The following is a 23,364-nucleotide window of genomic DNA, read 5'->3' on the forward strand; positions in this document are numbered from 1 at the left end:
CCATATTTTGTGCAAATTAGGACACGGATTCTACTTCAGGCCTGCTTCTGAGTCACTGTGTGATCTTGGGCAAGTCCTTGCAATCTCGCTTGCTGTTTGCGTGTGTGTGTGTCCACTGCCAGTAAAGAAGGGGTAACACTGATTAGTCAGAGTGTGAATGTCTCCAATGAAAGACGGTACGTAATTGAGATTGGTGTTATTACCATTCCATTACACCATTATACTTTTAATATTACTGAGTGTTAATAACATTCCTTTTATGTTCCCTTACTTACATAACTACTGCAAGGAAACAAACTCTTTGGCTGGGTTTTATATTCCATCCCAGGGCCGAAGCCACCAAGCTCTTTTCCTCACCCAAAATGTTTGCTGTGATTCATGGAATTTGTCTAATATGATGGGTTTGAATGGTCCATTATAGAGGCCTGGAATACAATGGAGGGATAATTGATTGCATTCCAGCCATACCAGAGGCTTTCAGAATGGGCCTGGAAAGGATACTGCAAGTGAAGCAGTGTCTGAGGAAGAAAATAAGGAAGTTCTGGGGTCCCTAAATGACACCACCATGTATTTATTGAAACAAGCAGAAATTACTGGTTCAGAAAGAGCGATGCAGAAGACTCATAACTCGGCATTCTCCTGTGTCCTGGTATGTTTGGGATCTCGGTGTAGATGCACAGTGGTGTTCCTTTTTCCTGTGGGCCGTCTCTCCCCAGTGTGCTTTCATTTGGGAAAATTGCTCCTTGATTTGTGGTGTCTCCTTTCCCAGAGTTTCACAGGTTCTAAAACCCTGAGTGCAGCATCTTCTAATCATTGCTGTCCTATAACTTAGGCAAGCAACAGGCGTTGTGCGCTCCTTCCTGTGTGTTGGGTTGGTGTTTTCAACACTTCATAGGGTTGCCCATTAGGACAGATTACTCTCCCTCTATTTGGAAAGCTAATTTCAGCACAATTTCTTGGCCACGCGTGAATACTCCCCACCTTTTTTTTTTTTTTTTTTTTTTTTTTCACTTCTTTGGCTCATATTGTCAGCCTTTAGATAATTGAATGGTTAGTAGATTAGAGGTCCGGCCCTGTCACTGCGTATACTTAGCTTCTCTCTTACTCTTATAGGCAGTGCCCTTCCCTTTAAAGGCATGTAAAGCATGTAAAGTTTTATGCTTAGGACATTTTAGACATCGATGCTATTAGTAATAATAGCTGATACATGCAGCCCTTACTGTCTGCCAGGTACCATTCTATGCCCTTCACACATGTGACCTCATTTAATCCTCACAAAACTTGATGAGTTTGGCATTATTGTCACCATCATCATCATCATCATCATCCACATCTCGATTTTATAGATGAGGAAACTGAAGAATGGAAATATGAAGTAACTTGCCTAAGGTCATATAACCTGCTAGTGACAGAGCCATCTCCTGTCCATGTTGTTTATACTGTACAATATTTATCATCTTTACAACCTTGCATTTTTATTGCTGGGTTTTGAGTGTGTGTTTGTGAGATGTCACATTTGTTACCTTCAATCGCTTAACTACATTGCTGAGAAGTAGGGGTAGATATTTTCCCATTTTACAGTCAGGAAAGCGCACAAAGGCCTTAAGGAACTATGGCTTCCTACTTGCTGACTTTAACCATTAGGTCACATAGTCCTCTTTCCTTCCCAGAATTACTTGTGTCCATCTTGACCCAGAAGCTTTTGGGGAAAATGACTTTTCAAAGCTTTGCTTCTGGGGAATACCTGAGTCACAGGTTTGTGCTTGTGTGGTTGCAATAGGGATTTTGATTGGCTTCCCTGCAGTTAAGGTCTCTGAGTTGGTTTTCTTGCCAAGCAAGCAGTAAGTGCCTTCTGTCAGGAAAACAGAGACATGTTGCCAGCTATTTTGAACAATGTTAGAAATACACTGCAGTGGGAAGGAACTGCCTCTGACTTCTGCCCACTTCTTGAAATATTTTAAGGCCAGCCGTTTAGAAACTTTGTTATCAGTCCCCAGTGTAATCACAGGGAGACAATTCTTCTCCCAAAGCTGAGATTTCAGGAGTGAATAGGTTATGGGTGGTTTTTGTTTGTTTTCAATGATATCTGGTTCTTTGTTTGCCCGCTTTCCTGGAACTTCCAGTCACTTTAAGTAGAATGTGAACCAGGGATTCTCATTCTTTCAGTGTCTGCCTTCTCATTTCTGTTCTGCCTGCTGTGGTGTGGTCCTCCCTGGGTTATTCATGCAGTTAAGATTTTATAATCAGTTGCTGCTATCTGAGTATACTTTATAAAGAAAAGAGACAGCTTCAAATGTGCCTTTTCCTCTGGGAGAATTCCAGTTCTCCCATTTGTTTCTGTGTGTGCCTTTCCTTCCCTTTGTTCTCCAGAGCCAGTTGCACAGTTCAAACTATTGAAATAACCAAGCAGTGAAACCATTGGTCGGTTTTTATAGATTTTTTTTGTAGTCTCTTCAGCTGTTTTTTTTTCTTGTGTTAATTAAGTCATTCCCAAACAAATCTCAGGAAACAACCTGATAAGTTAATATCTTAGAAAAATTACAGAAATATGTTTTCAGAATTAGCAGTAATTTCCACTGGATTTTCAAGTCGTTTTTTTCCTATTGAACTCGTCTTGTTATTAGGTAGGTAAGTAAGATGAGACCCACAAAGAGCTTAGAATGCGATAAGTACTCAGTTGTGTGTTAGCTGTTTACGTATTTTTTTCCTCCTTTTTTTTTTTTTTTTTTGCTTCTCCTGCTTTGAACTGTTGACTACCAAGTTCTGTTTCTCATATGAAAAAGAGTTAGAGTCCACTGTAAAACTTGTGTTTGGTTAGAGACACATCGTCTCCTCCCTGTTTGCACCTGCCTGCCTATTCCACCACACAGGCATATCAAGTGCATCTCCACCAGCACAGCAGTCTAGAACTTACCATTCTACAGCTGGGTGTTAGAAAACGGTGGGGGTATGTCATGGCACCTGGGCTTCTATATGGAACAACCTTCTACCTCAAGAAAGAGCTCACTTCTAGAAAGAGTTGTGCTACCTAAAAGAAAGTTTGAAAACCATTGCCTTAAATCTTGAATCTGATATTATTTGAGTCATGGACAGTTGTGAGGAAAAACAAAGCAGTGTTGTTTAAATTTTGAACTTACTGGATCGCCTGGGTGGCTCGGCTGGTAAGCATCCTGGGATGGAGCCCCACTTCTAGCTCCCTGCTCAGCGGGGAGCCTGCTTCTCCCTCTGTCTCTCCCCCTGCTCGTGCGGGCACGCTCTCTCTCTTTCTGTCAAATAAATAAAATCTATATATATTTTTAAAGATTTTGTTTATTTGAAAGAGAGAGCAATAGCGAGACAGCAGGAGCAGGGGAGCAGGGAGAGGGAGAAGCAGACTCCCTACTGAGCAGGGAGCCCCACACTTAATCCCAGAACCCTGGGATCATGACCTGAGCCGAAGGCAGATGCTTAACCGACTGAGCCACCCAGGCGCCCCTAAATAAAATCTTTAAATAAATTTTTGAACTTACTAGAAACGAACAAAGAAAATCCGTAGTAACCAATACTTTTTTCTTTATACTTAAACTTTAAAAAATAATGCATCCCCTTACCTCTCCAGATCATCCAGATAGAATTTATGTTATTTTTATCTCAGACTCAAGGCAGAATGGCCTAGAAAAAGTATTCCTGGTCATTTCCCAGTGATTGAAGTTACATACATACATAGTGCATGTGCTTGTAGCCCTGCCTGTTAGATGTGGGTATTTCTTCCTTCTAATATGAAACTATCCTGAGGGCAGGTAGCAGTGAGCCTCACAGTAATGAGTCAGCATGGAGGATCCAGAATTTATTTCTATTATTTTTGTCAGGGATACTGTATTGACGGTGCCTCAGAACTGTATGTTACTCAACTCTTCTTGCTTTTATATAGTAAAAGAAATTCGTGATTGTAATGAGCCATTGTGTACTGTTCTCTTGCTTGATTGTTCGCATTTTTTTCCTGACTTAAAATCTAGTTTCAGGAAGCAAAAGTGTGGGTTTCAGACTGTTCCATGGTGTTACCCTCAGGGACTACTACTGGGAAAGGTAGCTGGAGGTAGAATAGGGAGAAGAGGTTCAGCAAAAGCTGATCTAACTTGTCCATTTCAAATAAGAACATATTTGAAAACAACGTTTAAAAAGTTACTCTAGGAGAACGTGCAAATCTCTGTGTTGACTCATTGCCCCCATGGGTTAAACTTGAATTTGTACCTCACATCCTTCTGATGAGCAATGAGATTATATTGCCTTTCTTGTTTATCAGTATTACAGAGGCTGTAGGCTTACTGTCCTGAAAGACGTGATTGTCATACACAACTAAATTCTTTGCTGCACGGTTGGTGTGTTAAATTTTATTACCTAACATCTGAACAGCATATTTTAGTTTTCCAAAGGACACGTGTCAGGTCATTATGTTGTGCTCTTTCTTCTGTGAATACATTCGGTAATTAAAACAAAACCCATCAGACTCTCAACTTACACAAAGCCTTAAGGGGATAACAAGTTATTAAGATAGTTCCAGAATCTACTGAGATCATTAAATTTTAAGATTCCTTCAGAATCCATGTGCCTGCGTGGCTCAGTCGGTTAAGCATCTGCCTTCAGCTCAGGTCATGATCTCTGTCTGCATCCTGGGATCAAGCCCCCTATCAGGCTCCCCACTTGGCTGGGCGTCTGCTTCTCTCTCTCCCTGTGCCCCCCCCCCACTTGTGCTCTCTCTTCCTCTCTCTCTTTCTCTCAAATAAATAAATCTTTAAAAAAAAATAGATTCCCTCAGAATCCATGGATTATAGTTAAGAATGGTTTGTGTAGCACAGTGCCAAGTCGTAGTTTCTTCTAGAGCTGTTAATGGTTGGTCTTTATTTCTTAACTCTAGAGGGTCTTCAGATTATAAAAAGCCTGTGGGAATTGTTTACTTCTGAGGTTTTTTTTAAAACACTCATTTCATTTTTAGTTAAGCCAGATTTCTCTACTCTCACAGAGAAAGTAAACATGTTGGGCAATTTCAGTGTCTTTCCTACTCTAAGGCTCTAGAACCAGACTGTCTGGGTTTGGATCCCTGCTCTGTACTTGGCAGCTGTGTGAACGAGGGCAGATTGTTTTGCATGCATGGGGTATAGGGCATATGCAGGAATGGTAGGAAACGAGACTGGGAAGATAGGGAGATTCAAGGCAATAAGGGGTTTTGTATAATATGTGAGGGTTTGAACTCCCGTAAGTGGATGGGAAGCCACTGAAAAATTGTCAGCAGGGGAAATGCACCATCGGATTATGCTTAAAAACATTACACTGGTACCATTTGAAGGGTTGCATTGGAATAAGGTGGGACTGGAGTTACTAAAAGAGTACGTGCAGTGATCTAGGTGAGATAGGATACCCGAGCTAAGGAATTGGATTAGAGACAAAGAGGGAGAGATGAATCTGGGACAGACTGAAGCATTCAGTATAGGTAAGACTCACTGACTGACTGGATATGGAGGGAGGGGAGGGAGGTCAGGCTGATTTCTGTCTTGGACAACAGAGGTTTGGGAAGGAGGTAGAGTACAAGTTTGTAACTGAGGACCGTGTGAGTAGAGATATCCAGATAGGGTCTGGAGCTTAGAATAAATATCTGAGTTTGAAATTATATATTTTGATGGTACTTGGAACCATAGGAGTGGATGAGTTTATAGGAATAAGGTAAGGGGTGAAAAGAAAGATGAGAACAGAACACTGAGGAACAACGAGGCTGGAAAAACTGGCCAGGGAAAGAAAGAGAACCAGAACTATTGTATTGATGAAACCTTTTGCTGTCTACTGACTGTATTCTCCTAATTCCCCATATTTTTAACATGAGGCTAAAGCCAGGAAAGGATTGGGACATGGGCAACAAAGCAGAGCATAGCTTTGGGGTTGCTAGGCCATTTCATAGAGATTTTCACTACTGAATGCAAAACTATCCCCTAAATAGTCGTTGCTCCCCAACTAAAAATTGCTACTCTGGGAAAGTGTCTCTGCTGCACCTTATTCACGTCAGTCTTGTTTTGATATTGTCTCCTGAACTTACTCCTGTGAGGTTATAACCCCAGTCAATATTCCTTTTTATGACTATTCTAATAGATGCAATTTCTAGCCCGTGTATGACCAAAGTTTCAGACTCCTGTTATATGAAACCTAGTAATATGCATAATAAGCCATGGCCAAAAGAGGTGTTCAGTAGAAAGCAGAAATTGTTACCTATAGGGTAATGCCATATAAGTATATACATAGGGAAAAAAGATCTTCAGTGTAATTTACTGACAAAGAAATTCAGTGTCCTAGGATATTTTTGTTTCCAAGTGATGAATTGCCTAGACCAGTGAGTGTGGAATAGTTGGCAGTATGAGGTTCAAAGTTTAAGACAGTTCGGGTCAAAGATTTATTTTTGTGTTGGCTTCATATCTATGTGTGTGTGTGTTTGTTTATAGCTCTGAAGATGGCTGTAGTAGATATCTATCATTCCAGGTTAAAGGAGAGACAAAGGCGAAAAAAGTAAGTACAGAAAACCATCCAGCCTTCTTTCAGGTATGGACTGATTGACCACATATAGGCCATAAGAACATTCTACTTGTGGCTTGTCTTGTGACCTTGAGGAAGACACTTATCTTCCTTGGTCCTTAATGTTTCCATCTGTCAAATGCGGATAAAATACTTGTCCTTTTGTTTGTTTGTTTTTACCTCCTCCTTTCTTATCCTTTCTTGATGTTATGATGACCATTGAATAATATGGGTGCACTGTTTTAAGGAAAAAAGGAACAAGATAAATTCAAGGTATTATCAAATTGTTATGGTTTTTTTAATGCTCTCATTCTAACCGCTCATTTTTTTATGAGGAGGCTTATTTAAAAGGATTTCAAAGAAATTCTGAACAAGTTTCAGACATTCTCAGTTACTCCTTCTCTTTGCAACAGAACAAAAAACATACATTCAGACTGAGAAATTATGGATCCCAGACCCCTGTTAGATTACAGAGACCGTTAACAGTGCAGGGAAGGGTATGCAGGGGTATGAGCATACGTGTGTATCGTCGTGCGCACGTGTTACAGCCTAGAAACACAGTGGCATCACAACAAAAAAAGAGGAATAGGACTTGGGAGGCACTCTTGAGGAACCAAGCTGTGACCTAAAGTGTGTCTAGAGTTAGCTTCTGCGAAGTGCTGGGGAAGATTACCCAGCTGCCCCTGTGAGAAGCTTCATCACTAGTCATGAATACCTGCGGTATAAAATCAGAGCTTCCAGACATAGCTCTGCATGGTTTAGCTCAGTTCTGTTTTTGCTTAAAACACATAATTCGAGCTAGACAGTATCATGGAACTCAGTGGTTGAGGATGCTGTTAGATCTTATGCCGAGGCCCTTCCATTAAACATGCACAATATTTATTTCAAATAGCGTCAAAGCGTTCTGTGAATGTACACATGTACGGTTGTAAATGTTGAATGTGTGATCACGGCGCCCTTTATGGTTTAGCCGCTTCCTTTAAATGACCTCGCAATTATCAGTTCCCTAAATTGAATAGGTTAATTGTTATGACACGGACACAGATTCCCTTCTGTTTCATTCCAAGTTATAGACCTGTTTTTCAGTATTTTTGAGTGCTCGTTCATTCATCCAGCAAATAGTAACTGAGAGTCCATCATGTCCAAGGAGAGGAAAAATATATGATGCTTGAAAGCCTAAAATTATGTTAGCAGACTCACTACCCTTCAGAACTTTGTGAGGAGTCATGTCTTTGAACCTCAGTATGCCACCTCATCGTGTTCCAGATGTATAAGAAAAGCTGCATGTGGAAGACATTAGATGTGGAACTAATTATAATATACATTATTGTGGTTTTCATCCTAGAATTATAAGAGACCATGGATTAATCAACCTTAGAAAGTTTCAGTGTAAGTATTGGCTGCTTTCTTTATTTTAAAATTTCTTCTAACATTATTAATAAACAGTCTTGAACAAATCATCTATGGCAGTAGTTCTTAATCCAAGTTGCGTATTAGCATCACGTAGGTAGCTTTCTCTCTTTTTTTTTCTTTTTTTAAGTAATCTCCGCACCCAATGTGGGGCTCAAACTCACAATCAAGAGTCAAATGCTCTACCAGCTGAGCCAGCTAGGTGCCCCAGCATATCACGTTGGAAGCTTAAAAAAATTCTGATGCCTGGGTATCACCCGAGACTAATTAAGGCAGAATCTTTGAGGCTTAGTGCTAGAGCATTTTTAAGAAATCTTCAAGGCAATTCTGTTACGTAGTGAGAGTTCAAACCATTAATATATGATCAGCACTTGTATGATAATTCCTTTTTTTTTGTTTTAAAGTAGTGTAGTAATTACAGCATGAATATTAATGGATCATTTTCTGGAACTGGGTAGGAACTATACGTTAAACATAACATAACCTTGATCATCGGGCTGTTAAACATTTTTATGGGAAGAGCAACCATTATTTTGCATAGTAGTGGACAAACATAAGACATTAGCATTGTATGATGGTGATAGTAAAACTATAATGACTTCTAAGTGAATGAGTACTTTGCTCTTACTGTTTTAAATATTGGAGATACCTAGGCTGAGCAGAAAGAGTTCCTGTACTTTTTCTTCTTCTACATTGTAGAGTTTGTTCAGCAAATAAGAATGATGTTCTCATGATTACAATATTTATATAGAAATGTTTATAATATAATACTTGTATGTCACAGTAGTCCTTTTTGTAAAAGTAACGATTATTGTGCTTCTTATCCTAGCTGATACAATCTTATAGGGCTTGACACTGTGCCGTTGTAGGGTGCAGGTCAGCCAGTCATGGGTTAAGTGTTTTTTAATATAGTTGTGATCATAAATAAGTATGTTACTTTTTTTTCACTTTCTGTTACACTTTTTCAAGTAATTATGGTGTTTTGAAAATGTCACCTTATTAGTTATGTAATATGTTGTGTATATATAAATAAGTATATAATATGCTAAGCTTTTATTAGATATTTAGCTTATTTTTAGTTTGTTTTTTTTTTTATTTTATTTATTTGACAGAGATAGATACAGCCAGCGAGAGAGGGAACACAAGCAGGGGGAATGGGAGAGGAAGAAGCAGGCTCATAGCGGAGGAGCTTGATGTGGGGCTCGATCCCATAACACCGGGATCACGCCCTGAGCTGAAGGCAGACGCTCAACGACTGCGCCACCCAGGCGCCCCTATTTTTAGTTTTTTGAATCATTATAAATAATCCTATGAAAAATTTGTGAATAAAGCTTAAGTATATATTTAGAATTTTTTAAAGGTAGATTCCCAGAAGTGGAGTTAATAGGTCAAAGAATGTGATCATTAAAAATGCTTGACCTTTGCTGCCAGATTGTTTTCCAAAAGATGGTTGTATCAATTTATATTCCTTCTAGCAATGGATGAGATTGCCTGTTCAACCTCATCCTCACTGAAGACTGTGGGTTTGCAAAAGTAACTCAGGATCAGATTTCCATTGCCCCTTCTATAGACAAATATTGGTCATATTCTGGTAGCTGCAGTAGTAGGTTCCTGTGTCTGGGCTTTCAATAATACGTCAAAAGGGTTTTGACCTTTGTTCGTAGTAGACCTTGACTCTCATATAAATTCTATTCTCAGCTGGTAAACAGAGGTCAGTTTAGCCTAATTATTCTTTTAATTGTATTTCGTACATGTAGAGCTGAGAGGAGGCCCTGTTGCTTTGAAGTGTGGTTTCAGAGATTTCAATTGCTATTATAGTGAGTGTATGTGACCTTAATATCGTAGGCAGAGGGGTTTTTTCATCAAATTTAAAGTTTTTACTCCTAATTCTTCTGTATTATCCCTGTAGGGTGTTTTTTTTGGCTTGGGCGGTGGGGGGGGTTGGTAGTGAAAATAATCAGTCTTTGCCTATCAGATCAGTACCTGGAATTTGTGGATAAGAATGTCTCCCTCAAGGAAAGAGATTCAGCTGAAGAGAGGACTTAAATAACTGTCATAACGGAAAGCCTGTATCTTTCGTCTAAAAGTGAGCAGAACTAGCTTCGTTACTGCTTAACTCATCTGATCACCTAGTTTCAGCCTAGTTCATCTGGTTGAAATGACCAAGTAGCAGTCCTTGCTACTCCAACCTACCACTTACTGTTGGTGGGTTTTACTGCCCATCTTCTTTGCCGATACCACTTTTTTATTAGAAATTTGGTTGTCAGTGATCCTCAGGGTTACTGACTGTGGTTACCCTGTGTATATGACCATTTACACGAATGATAGTTGTCGAAATATAACTTCATCAGTAGTAAATCTAGTTGTGGTACTTAGTTTAGAGGAAGGCAAAATGACCTTAATAGTGAAGAAATCAACGCCTCACTTGAAGCTGTGTTGGTAGGGAGATTTCTGGTGGGGCATGAAAGATACCACACGTTTTTTCTAGGCTAGTCTACCTCTTCTTTTTTTTTTTTTTTTTTTTAAGATTTTATTTATTTATGTGACAGAGAGACAGCCAGCGAGAGAGGAGTGGGGGAGGGGGGAGGGGGAGAGGAAGAAGCAGGCTCCCAGCGGAGGAGCCCGATGTGGGACTCGATGTGGGACTCGATCCCGGAACGCCGGGATCACGCCCTGAGCCAAAGGCAGACGCTTAACCGCTGTGCCACCCAGGCGCCCCTAGTCTACCTCTTCTGGATGGATTATTGTGTCTGCACTTTCCTTGTTTTCCTGCGGAAGTTAATACCAGAAATTTTCTCCAGCAATTTTCCTAAGAAGACATGATCTGCCTTTAATCGTCTTTCCCGTTACTGCCAGTAGTCCCTGTGCCTGTACAGATGAAGAGACTGAGGTGTGGAGGTCACCAGGGTGCGCAGTGATGCAGGCGATCTGCAATTCTCCAGGGATAGCAACGTCCTGATGTGATAGTCACTGGGATGCTCTTATCTTTATGATTAGTGTTTTGCATTCTTGGCTTTCCTGTTTGCTTCCTGTCATGGGTAAATTAGTCATGTGAGGTTAGGAATAGTGTCCATTTCACTTCTTGTAAAAGAAATGCAGAGAACGTAGAGATTTTTATATTCTGTATGGCATGGTTGTGTTTTATTTTCTCTGTAGTAATGGAACGGCGGTATCCCAAGGAAGTCCAGGACCTTTATGAAACAATGAGGCGATTTGCAAGGATAGTGGGGCCAGTGGAGCACGACAAGTTCATTGAAAGCCATGCACGTAGGTGGTTTTTAAGCCTTGCGCAAGTATTCGTGTGTGTGTCTGTGTGTGTGTGTGTTGATATAAATAGGAGAGATAATGGTATGTTTTAGGTGAAGTTCTATAAATAAATAAATGGATGTTTTTATCTTTTCTTCCCCTTTATTACCATGAACTAAATTTGGGACTTTGGGGGTGGGACAGAAGAGGCTAAAAAGGCTAGTAGCTTTCTTTTTTCCCGGCTAAGCAGTAGTTTAGTAGTTTCTCCCCCCACTTTTTATTATGGGAGTTTTCAAATATATACAAAGAGAAATAGTGTAATGAACCCCCATGTATCCATCACCCAGCTACAGCAATTAACACATGGCCAGTCTAGTTTCATTTTTACCACCCCCTCTTCTCTCTTACCCTCAACTGGATTATTTTGAAGCAAATCCCAGACATCAGATCATTTTGTTCATAAATATTTTAGTATTAAAACTAGTGCTCAAAATGGGGACAGAGTTGGATGGCTCATGGAGATAGTACTTCCATCATTCTCTCTTTCTTTTATTTTATTTATTTTTTAAGATTTTATGTATTCATTTGAGAGAGACAGAGAGGGACAGAGCACAAGCAGGGGGAGAGGCAGAGGGAGAGGGAGAAGCAGACTCCCCGCTGAGCTGGGAGCCTGACGTGGGGCTCAATCTCAGGACCTGGAGATGATGACCTAAGCCAAAGCAGGTGCTCAACTATCTGAGCCACCCAGGCACCTCCATCATTCTCTCTCTTTTTTTTTAATTAAAAAAAATTTTTTTTATTTCCTTAAGTAATCTCTACACCCAGTGTGGGGCTCGAACTCATGACCCTGAGATCAAGAATCCCATGCCCTATGGATCGAGCCAGCCAGGCTCCCCAGTACTTCCACCATGCTTTTGCCTGTCTTTCTGAGAGACCTCTACCCAGTTACCATTTGATTTTTCACAATAAAAAAATTGAAGTTGTTAAGGCAAGAAGGCCTACACTTTAAAAAAATCTGGATTGGGTGGCTTAGGCTACCCCTTTCATCACTAGATTTGTGTATTTGACCGTCAAATTTAGTTCTGGGAAAATGCTTTACCAAGGCTCTTACCCTGTTCTCATCATGCAAATATTTCTTGCATGGCGTTGTAGGCATTTATCTGAGCCAGGTTGGTTGTCCTCGTCTGTTTGGTTGGCATTCTTTGTGTGGTTTGTACTGGGTGACTGATCTTTTACTTCCTGTCCCAGTTTGTGCCGTCCCTGGTTTCTGTGTCATTCCAGAGAACTACACCCCATAGATTGTCCAGGCTCTTCCTTCATCCTCTCTTTCAAAGCACTCAGATTTGAATGTTCTATCACGTAATAACCCAAATAGTTGCAACCTGAGCTGTGTGCTCAGAGGAGGCAGAAATCTTTGGTTTATGGAAAACAATGCTCTTTTGTTCCTATAGGAGAAAAGCTGTAAAGAAACTGAGACTTGAGCATAGAGCTTTTGTCCTTTGCTTGCAAAAGGGCCACATCAAGTAATAGCAGGGACAGGTTTTATAGAAGAATTTGGTTATGTGGATAGACCTGTTAATAGGGGATAAATAGAGCGGGGAAACTTAGTTGTTTAAAAAAATTATATTTGTTACTTCTATAGCTAAATGATCTCAGCCGGTTCACTGTATGTTTTCAGGGAGACAGTGCCAGCTGCTTTTTCCAGGTGGCGATGGCAGCCAAAAGATGGCTAGCGTAGGTTTTTCTCAGCTTTTGGGTAAAATTTCTAATGAGATGGCCCCAACATACAGGATCCCTCAAATGGAAGACAGAATTACTGAAAATACTCAACAGCAGAAGTGCTTATTGATGATGATTTTGTTTTTCCAACTTTTCTCCTTCATTCTTTTTGGGATAAACAGTGGAATTTGAACTCCGAAGGGAAATCAAGAGGCTCCAGGAATACAGGACAGCAGGCATTACCAATTTTTGTAGTAAGTATGCTTAAGCTACACATTGTATCAGGGGGCAGGTGTCTTCTAAACACACAGAGGAAGTCTCTGTTTGAGGCCTTGTGGATTTTTTTTAAACAAGCTTTCCTTTTTTGGAGCGAGTTTTTGATCTTCCCCGTAAAATCTCATCTGTTTAATCCTTACAAATGCTATTATATGGATTATCTCAGGTAAAATAAAAGTGACAACACAAGAGAGAAGTGCTGCTTTAGATTCGGGAATCTGCTGTGGCCTCCAAAAAAAAAAAAGGATTTTGTATTCTAATTTTTAGCCTCGACCTTTTAAACTTTTGTGATGCGTGGTCTGGTCATTTGTATTAACCAAGCCTTAAATGGCTCCCCATGCTTGCATCCCAGTTACTGGAGGTAGTAATCATAATTATGTTAATAGCAGCTAACATCTAAATAGCAGCAGTTCTCCATACACCAGGCCCTGTGCTAAGCATTTCACCTGGATGGTATCGTTTGATTCTCATAACAAACTTAGGAGATCGGCATTGTTATTTCCGTGTCATGAAGAAACTAAGGTTTGAAATGGTTCAGGAGATACTTGTAATAGAGCCAGGACGTAAGGGAAGGCAGTGTGTTACGGTGGTTCAGAGCTTGAGGTCTAGACCTGGGCAGGTTGGGTTTGGATTCTGGCTCTCCTTTTTATCAGATTGGTAATTCTGTTTGGGTTTCAATTTTCCAAGTCTCTTAGAGTTAGTAAGAAGAAGCAAATTAGAGATAATGCATGAAAACCGCATCGTACCTGGCCCACAGTAAATGCTCAATAAATGACAGTTTCTCTTGTTCCTTTGGAAAGATCTTTAGCATTCCCTCCTTCCTGTTGCTTGAACGCTATCACCTACTGACCACGAGAAGTAGCCTTGTGGGGTGTAAGTTCAACCTCGTGTAATGATTCTTTATTTTTAACGATGGAAACCATTTCAAAATGAAATTTTACGTAGGGCCCTTGTCTGTAAATAAGAGGGAGGTGGAACCACTTTGAAGCCGGATGGTGCAGGCCGTGTATAGAACCCAGGACCACCAGTGCTTGGTGGTGTCTTGCTTTTCACAGTAAGCCCCGAGATATTTTCATGGGATCCCGGGGCTTTATGGAACATGATTTAAAACTCACTGGTGTGGTTACTTTGGAATCTGTACACCTTTGTTAAGGTGTAGAAAACACCAAGCAGCCTTTGTTTAACAAGATGCGGATGCCAGGTTTTGATTACCTGATATCAGTTGCATCTGGGAAAGAGGGGAAAGGAATCGTGCTGGTCAATGAGGACTTACCTTTATTTGTAATTTTAATTGGTTTTTAAAGAACAGTGTATGCATATAGCACTTGTGTAACTTTGAAAAACAGAAAAAAATAGAACAGGAACCAAATATGACCGTATTAAAAGTTAGTTATTGGTGGGGACGGTAGAAACATAAGTGACTCTTACTTTCTTTGTATTTTTCTGTTTGGGGGGCTTTTCTCTCCAAATTTCTTAAAGCTAGGAAGAGAATAAAAATATTAATTATTTCTTGTCAAAAAAAGAATTTCTTTTTTTTTTTAAGATTTTATTTATTTATTTGACAGAGAGAGAGACAGTGAGAGAGGGAACACAAGCAGCGGGAGTGGGAGAGGGAGAAGCAGGCTTCCTGCTGAGCAGGGAGCCCGATGCAGGGCTCGATCCCAGGACCCTGGGATCATGACCTGAGCCAAAGGCAGATGCTTAAGCAACTGAGCCACCCAGTCACCCCAAAAAAGGGATTTCAAACTAGGGGAAATCACATTGCTCTTAAAAAAATAATTGTGAGCGCCTAGGTGGCTCAGTTGAGTATCCAACCTCTTGGTTTCGGCTTGAGTCATCTCAGGGTTGTGAGATCGAGCCCTGTGTCTGGCTTCCCACTCAGCACAGAGTCTGCTTGAGATTCTTTCTCTCTCCCCCGTTTCTCCCCCTGCCTGTGATCTCTCTCTCTCTCAAATAAATAAATAGCGACACCTGAGTGGTTCAATCAGTTAAGTGTCTGACTCTTGGTTTCCGCTCAGGTCATGATCTTACGGTCGTGGGATCAAGCCTGGGGTGGGGTTCCTTGCTCAGTGTGGAGTCCACTTGAGATTCTCTCTCCTCCCTCTGCCCCTCTTCCTGCTCATGCTCGCTCACTCTCTCTTTCTCTCAAATCTTTAAAAAAAATAAATAGGGGTGCCTGGGTGGCTCAGTCGGCTGGGCGTCTTCCTTTGGCTCGGGTCATGACCCCGGGGTCCTTGGATCGAGCCCCACATCGGGCTCCTTGCTCACTGGGGAGACGCTTCTCCCTGTCCCTCCTGCTTGTGCTATCAAATAAATAAATAACATCTTTTTAGAAAGAAATACATAAGTAGAGGGAGGGAGGGAGGACGGAAGGAAGGAAGGAATGCAGGCAGGCGCCTGGGTGGGTCAGTCGGTTAAGTGTCTGCCTTCAGCTCAGATTGTAATCCGGGAGTCCTGGGATTGAGCCCAACATCGGGCTTCCTGCTCAGTGGGGAGTCTGCTTCTCCCTCTGCCTGCCGCTCCCCCTGCTCCTTCTCTCTCTTGCTTGCCCACCCTCTCAAATCTTTAAAAAAAGAAAAATAATTGTGGAAGCAGTTTTTTTGTGTTTTGTTTTACTAAAAATTTGTTTATTTTAGAAAGAGAGAGTGGGGGGGCTCTAAGGGAGAGGGAGAGAATCTCAAGCAGACTTCTCACTGAGCACGGAGCCCTACACAGGGCTCGATCTCACGACCCTGAGATCATAACCTGAGCCAAAACAAAGAGTCACACACCTAACTGACTGAGCCACCCAGATGCCCCAGAAGCAGTTTTGCAAAAGAAACCAATAAAGACGTGCTGGTCAGTTAGAAACCCTTTCCGTGAGTTCTGCCACGTTGTCATTGCAGTCATGCTGTTTTCTACACCTTCAGGTGCCAGAACCTATGACCACCTCAAGAAGACGCGAGAGGAGGAGCGCCTTAAACGCACCATGCTCTCCGAGGTTCTCCAGTACATCCAGGACAGCAGTGCTTGCCAGCAGTGGCTCCGTCGGCAAGCAGACATGTAAGTGCTTAGTGCGGGGAGGAGGAGCGTCTTCTTGGATGCTTTGGCTTTTCCATGGGTACCCTACCCACGTGGCAGAGTAGTAATAATTGCGTAGCTAGAAAAACTCAGAATTCTAATCTTAGCAATCTGTCTCAGAAACGCTGCAATACTGACAGTTCAGGGAAACATAGCTGGCCTCCTAGAATTCTACTTTGCTACTTTGATCTTCTTTTTAAAAATTAGTAAATTCCTCCACCATGCGTCCTCTTTCCACCCCATTATCTATTGGAATGATTTCCATTGGCAAATCATGTCTCTGTCCTTTCCCCATCATTAGTTTCCATGATGTTCCAGACTAAGAGCTGTTCTTAACAAATCCAGGCGATTTCTTACACCCCACAGAACAGATTACCCTTCCTGGTTAGTATAGAGGGATATCCTGTAAAACAGTACCATTTATCTCTACATCCCTTTAAAGTAACCAACCTGGAGCACCTGGGTGGCTCAGTTGGTTAAGGGTCTGCCTTTGGGGGCGCCTGGGTGGCACAGCGGTTAAGCGTCTACCTTCGGCTCAGGGCGTGATCCTGGCTTTATGGGATCGAGCCCCACATCAGGCTCCTCCGCTATGAGCCTGCTTCTTCCTCTCCCACTCCCCCTGCTTGTGTTCCCTCTCTCGCTGGCTGTCTCTATCTCTGTCGAATAAATAAATAAAATCTTAAAAAAAAAAAAAAAAGGGTCTGCCTTCGGCTCAGGTCATGATCTCAGGGTCCTGGGATCAAACCCTGCATCAGGCTCCCTTCTCAGCAGGGAGTCTGCCTGTCCCTCTCTGTCTGCCTCTCCCCCTGTTCATGCTCTTCTTGCACACTTTCTCAAATTAAAAAAAAATTTTTTTTTAAGATTTTATTTATTTGTCAGGGAGAGAGAGGGAAAGAGAGTGCAAGCAGGGGAAGTGGCAGGCAGAGGGAAAGGGAGAAGCAGACTCCCCACTGAGCAGAGAGCCCAAAGCAGGACTCGATCCCAGGACCCTGGGATCATGACCTGAGCCAAAGGCAGACACTTAACTGACTGAGCCACCCAGGTGACCCTCAAATAAAAAAAAGTATTTTTAAATAAATAAATAAATGAATGAATAATTGAATAAAAGTAACCAACCTGATAAATGACACCCAGTCCCACATGAGCTTTTGGAAATTGCCTTCTTTGGTGTGACAAGTTAAATTTGTCTTCTTTGTTTTAGTGATTCTGGCCTGAGCCCTTCTATTCCGATGGCTTCAAATTCAGGTAATTATTTTTCAGGCTGGAGCAAGTCTTGATTGTGAAGTTTTCGTTCTAGGGATTCACCCAGTAGTCCCTTCCCCCTTGTGGAAGCAGGGTGCTTAGGCAGAACAGGTAAGTAAGTGTTATCCCAATTTAGAAACATCAGCAAGTTTTCAGAATCTTCATGGCCAGATAGGGATTATCTTCAGGGTTTGAGTACAGAGACAGGGAAGAAAGAGCTCCAGAGAAGTGTTGTCTGTATTTTACCAGTGTTCATGAGCAGTTAGTTTACTGTGGGCTGTGGTTATATCTCCCACAAATTTTGAGATTTATCTCACAGGACATAACTTTTAAAAGCTTTGTATCCTGAGCAGAAACACAAGGATTTCTTTATAAGTTGGAGACTTGAGGTATTTCTGTTTGTTTTCTTTACCTCTTTGGGTATGCCCTCTATTTTGAGATTAGTTTTCAGAGTAAGCTTAAGCCATATGTTATCTGGTAATCCTTGGTGCTTGATAATCAATAAAGGGTAATTTGGGGTGGTGTGATTTATAGAGCTCTGATCCAAAATTGTGGGGGGTTTTTGCCAATTCTTTTGGTTGTTATTCACCCCTGCTCCATATGCTAGCTTAGGAACTTTTCCAGATCAGAATATACAGACCACTACCCTGTAGAGACTGGACTAGTGAAAAAGATGACCCACTTGCAGTTTTACCATTCTCTGGAAGTTTGAAACAATAGACGTTGTGATCGCATTTAAAATCTCTCAGACTCAGGATCTAGACAGGGCTCAGAGAAGATTACTTTAGGGATACTTTTTAAAAAATTGATTCCTTTGTTTCAGGTGATTATTTCTTAATACTTAGAAAAGGGAGTCTTTAACAGAGTAGTCAGGACAGCTAAATCCAAATTTAATTTTACAAGTTTCTTACTTCTAACCCTGCCCCGTGCGTCTAAATACAGAAATACAAATAACAAAAATGTGGTACAGTGAGAATTAATGATTTGGTATTTGCATTTTCAGAACCATCTGTACTCATTCAGTCTTTGTTGCTTCCTAGGCTGGTGTTGGGCCTTCTCCCTCCGCCACATTTAGGTTGAGGAGACCCCTCGCTCCTCTGCATGCTCTCGTGGCTCGTGAGGCAGTGCAGAGTAGAAGGCCTGCATCATTAATTACAGCCTAGCCTCTGGTAACTTTGGTGAGGTACCAGATGATTTCAGTCTCCCTTTCTGAGCACTTAGGGGAAGGCTAGGCCTGTTGGTTATGGAGAAGCTCTTATCCCCTTGCTGATACTATAGAGAAGCCTGTTTTCTCATGGAGCAGCTTATAACAGTCCCTCCCTATTTCTCCCCACCTCCTAAAGGACAGCCCCCGTAAAACTTGTTAATACATTATTCTGCATCTTCTTTTGCCTAACTCAGCCCACCTATCTCCCAACTGAACACTAATTCCAAATATATATTTAGAACAAAAGCAAAAATCTTGCACATGAAACTTCCCATCCTGGGCAGTGACCTCATACTTGGGTTTCTTTCTCAGTATGTGAGTTCACCTCAGCTTCTGGTTTGCCATATAATGGCTCATTGTTCCTCTGTGTGGATCTTTCAGGTAAACAGGGCTTCTTTGGAAGGAACAGATATTCCCTCACATAATAAATAAGAAGGGCCTTTTGCTGGCCTAACAGTCTGCCTTTGATCTGAAGGCAAATGGTACTTGGTTAATTACCGTGTTTGCTTCGTGCTCCTGGCAGAGTGCTGAGGGCTGGCAAGTGTCTCTCCTGTGGAGTCGTTATTTCCATTCATCAGCCGTCGGGGCGGGCAGCATATGACCTTTCTTCACTGGGTGACATCTGGACTTTAGAGTTTAGAATCTTACTGGGTTGGAAAGAGTAGCAACTGGGTTGCTAGGGTGTGTGTGATTGTGTATTTTAGCAGAGCAAAGGGCACGTGAATTACCACTTGTATTTTCAGGTGAACGTTGAGGTGCCCACGTTGCCAACTAGACTGAGGCCTGGGGTGATGGGTAGAGATTTCTTAGAGCTGGACATCATGACCTCATACCTAACTGGCCTGGCTGCAGTGGACTGTGTTACTTCACACCTGAAGAATTGTCACTCCGATGAAATACATACCTTTTTCTGTGTCTGCAGGTAGACGAAGTGCACCACCCTTGAACCTCACTGGCCTCCCTGGCACAGAGAAGCTGAATGAAAAAGAAAAGGAGGTAACAAAAAGAAGGGGAGCTAGAAGAGAGCGAGTAGGGTTGATGATGATATATAAATCTAAATATGGCATCTCGTTTATGGAGCATTACCGTGTACCAGATACTGCACTAAGTGCTTCAGTGAATGAAATTGTTTATAAATCTAAAATAACTCGTTTATGAAAATGGCTATTTCCTATTAGAGTGGTCACTTTGATGAGCTCTACGCTTATTCCAACAATATAACCATCACTTAAAAGATTGTCTCCATGTATGTAAGCGATAAAGAAGGGACTTCATCATCACATAGTCATATTACTAATTTTGATTAAAATTGCCATGACCTACTTTTCTTTTCCACTAAAATCGTCAGACTTGTCTTCATATTACTTTTGGCTGTCTCAAAAATTTAAAGCCAGCCTCAAAGGAGTCCTCCTGAAGCATTTTCAAAAAAATATGCCTAGCTCTGAAGTCCATTCCAAAAGAGGAACCGTCTTCTGTTCCTCACGCGCTCCTTTTACAGTTCCCGAGATCAGTCTCCCCATCTGCCACTCCATATCGTTATTTCAGGTCAGACAGTAAGGGGAGTCATAGAGTAGGGGCTGTTAGTCTTTGATTTCAGCCACTTGCAGCAACAGTGAAGATTAGTTTGGGAATAGAGAGGAGTGTATGTTCTATTTCAGTATTCCTGAAGGTCACAGGCCTTTCTGAGTCAAGTAGTGAATGGCCTGGAGTTTTAAGCAGGTTTTATCCTTACCCACAAGCAGTGACCTCACGCTGCTCATTGCTTTGGGGTGTCATGACAGGTGAACTAGGACTGAGCCAGCTTTCTAGATTTTTAGCAGCTGAAGTAGCCTCTTCACACACAAGGTCTCTATATCTCCTCCTCCTTCAGAGTAGGAAATGTAATCACAAAAGCAGGGACTACTTTATGGTGATACTAAAAATAATGTGATTCACACTTGGGAATCCAAGTATCTGCACCCCCGCCCCTCTTGTGCCCTGTGGCTCTTCCCTGACTGGCTGTGTTGGAATGTGCTGGGCCGAGAGCTGTGTGGACCCAGGCTGCTTCTCAGGACACATACTTGTGCTCCTTGACAGACGCAGGTGAGCCCGCTGACACGTGCTGCGGTCTCTCTCAGCATCAGACTCTGGCTTTCTCTGCCTAAGTGTCTGTCGTGAGGGAGGATTCTCTCCAAGGAAGAGACTAAATGGAATGTGGTCCAGCCACCCAGCAGCTCCTATAAATAGTTGGAGGTTGATGTCACTTTTTAAATTTTATTTTGGCTATACCTCCTGGATTAAATTATGAGAATGACAGATGTTAATGTTTATTAAATTTGCCGTGTCTTGCAGCTCTGTCAGATGGTGAGGTTGGTCCCAGGAGCCTATTTAGAATACAAATCTGCTCTATTGAACGAGTGTAACAAGCAAGGAGGCTTGAGACTGGCGCAGGCAAGAGCACTCATCAAGATAGATGTGAACAAAACCCGGAAAATCTATGATTTCCTCATCCGAGAAGGATACATCACTAAAGCCTGAGGCTCTGAGGGCTTGGGATCAGAAATCACAAGTTTGGAATGTGGTGGGCCAGAGGACAGCACGGGCATTCTGGAGAGTTTCGTTCCTGAGCTGAATCCTCATTGTAAGAGGAGGGGAAGGACAAAGGAACCTTACGTTGTATTAATATCTACTTTCTTCTTCACCCTGCTTTAAAACACTCCTGTTGTTGTGTTGTGCTGCAGAGTTCTGTGCTAGATAAGCTATTATTAAATGTGAGTGGGCCTTTATTCCCAACACCTCTTGTAACTAAAACAAGAACCATAGTACCTCACATCAGAGTGTCGGTAGAAATAGAACTGAACCAGTCTGTAGTCCCGGGAGTCCAGCTCAGATCTTTATACTTGGGAGGCTGGTTTTCTGATTATCTGTTTGCCTTGAAACATTACAGAGAGATCTAAAATAAAGACAAAGGTTGTAGAGCATGAGAAAGCGTTCTCTTTCCTTCTGAGGATTTTTTAAGCTGACAACTTAGGTTTATGAGCAAATGGGAGGAAAAATCTCCCCGTGATGGTCTTGTCCCAAACTACATCTTTCCCTTTTAACGTCTGGCTTTGTACTTTGCAGTCTGACTGTCTGATCTGCAGTAGACTTTTGAGGAGGTGGCACCGGATATAAAATGTCTCTGTTATTTTTAGAATTAATGGATTAAAATGTTTTGCTACTTAATTTGTGGGTGTGTCAAGTATTCTGGTAACTAAAGCACACTTAGGGTGTTGAATGCCCGCCTCGTCACGCTGCACTGTCTCTGCTAACATGTGTGTCCTGGAGTCACCCTGTTCTTACCCTGGGTTTCCCAGGATACCAGGCCCCTGAGGATGGAAGTGACAACTGACCTCGGCTTTGCTTGGATTGAGACCTGAACGCTAATTTCTCAATGGTGACAGGCTAGCCTGCAATAAAAGCTACTTTTAAAACAAAAGTAAAGCAGTTTCATATGGGGGACTCACTAGATATGAGGGTGAGTAACCCCTCCACATCTGAAACTTGATTCTCAAACCTTTCCACAAAATAAGCCAAACGTAGAGTCGTGGTCATCCTATTTCTGTTAGAAGCAGAGTCGTGTGTAGAAATAACGTCAGGACCCGCACAGACTGCCTCCAGTAGCTGAACGATTCTTCAGTTCTTCCAGCATTCAACACATCTAATTAAAATAGTATATGCTTTGTTGTAAGTATATGCTCAAACTTTTTGACTCATGTAAATATGCATGCTTATCCGGGGGTTGCAATTGAAAAGAAAACTCTTAGAGGATCTGAGGGAATTAGAATAAAAGACTTCAATCTTGAAAAAGGGTGGCTTGTGGAAATGCTGTCTTTTCTTTGCATTGTCATATCTCTTAGAAAACGTGCTCTGCCACTACCATGCCCCCTACTTGGTTATAAAGGGATTGCCTCTTGTTCCTGAAAGGTAATTCCTGTTCTAAAAATTTGGGATGCATTAGACGCCAAGGTTAGGTGGTGTCTCTTGTAGTCCCAAGAGTCCTTAGTCTTGATTAAGGAAGGCTCCCTGGGAGAGGTGAGCTCCTGAGGCAGTGATAGGACTGAGAGGAGAGAGAGAAAGTGGCAGATGGAAGTGGGAGACTGTTGCAGACATAGTGGGTGGAGAATGATGTGGAGGCAGCAGTGGGAGTGAGGGAGATGATGCCAAGAGGTTTAGTTGGCGAGGACACAAGGGGCAGCTGGGGTAGTTGGGAGTGGGAGGATGGGAGGACAGTCTGATAGAAACCTTGGAACCAGTTAAACTCCAAAAAAACTGATGGGGGCAGGGAGGGATCTGGATTTGATGAGGAAAACGGCATTGTTGAAAATAGTGATAGAAAAATAAGGCTATAATTTCAAATGACTAGATTTTAAGAAGTAGGAGTATTATTATGGTAAGCCCAACTGCACAAAATTTGTGACCTAGAATCCCTGGTAGGTTCCTCAAAGATCAAGTCATATTTTGGGTAAGGGCTACCTTGCAGACACTGAGACACCATCTTTTTGCACTTACACTAGAAAAGCACTTGCTGATACTCGGCGTGGCTGGCTTAAGTATGTTATTTCCTTCCATGTTCTCATCACCAAAGAAGGCCCTTCTTATTACTAAAAATTCAGAGCTAGCAAGGGCCTTAAAAGTATATTCTATCCTTC

The 23,364-nt window shown here is 41.8% G+C and overlaps 1 protein-coding gene across 5 annotated transcripts in view; it reads left to right on the forward strand.

The window, feature by feature from the left end:
* TADA2A (transcriptional adaptor 2A) overlaps positions 1-22,525 on the forward strand; it is a 68,164-nt gene extending 45,639 nt beyond the window's left edge. For all 5 annotated transcript variants that reach the window (XM_040640954.1, XM_040640955.1, XM_040640956.1 and 2 more), the window contains 8 exons: positions 6,465-6,528; positions 7,880-7,923; positions 11,101-11,211; positions 13,092-13,163; positions 16,095-16,227; positions 17,447-17,490; positions 19,617-19,690; positions 21,026-22,525. In XM_040640954.1, coding sequence (XP_040496888.1) covers positions 6,465-6,528; positions 7,880-7,923; positions 11,101-11,211; positions 13,092-13,163; positions 16,095-16,227; positions 17,447-17,490; positions 19,617-19,690; positions 21,026-21,211 — 728 coding nt within the window. In that variant the 3' untranslated portion in view covers positions 21,212-22,525. The remainder of the gene's footprint in view (positions 1-6,464; positions 6,529-7,879; positions 7,924-11,100; positions 11,212-13,091; positions 13,164-16,094; positions 16,228-17,446; positions 17,491-19,616; positions 19,691-21,025) is intronic.
* The last annotated feature ends 839 nt before the right edge of the window (positions 22,526-23,364 follow it).

Source organism: Ursus maritimus, unplaced genomic scaffold, assembly GCF_017311325.1.
Source record: "Ursus maritimus isolate PB19 unplaced genomic scaffold, ASM1731132v1 scaffold_24, whole genome shotgun sequence".
Taxonomy (NCBI): domain Eukaryota; kingdom Metazoa; phylum Chordata; class Mammalia; order Carnivora; family Ursidae; genus Ursus; species Ursus maritimus.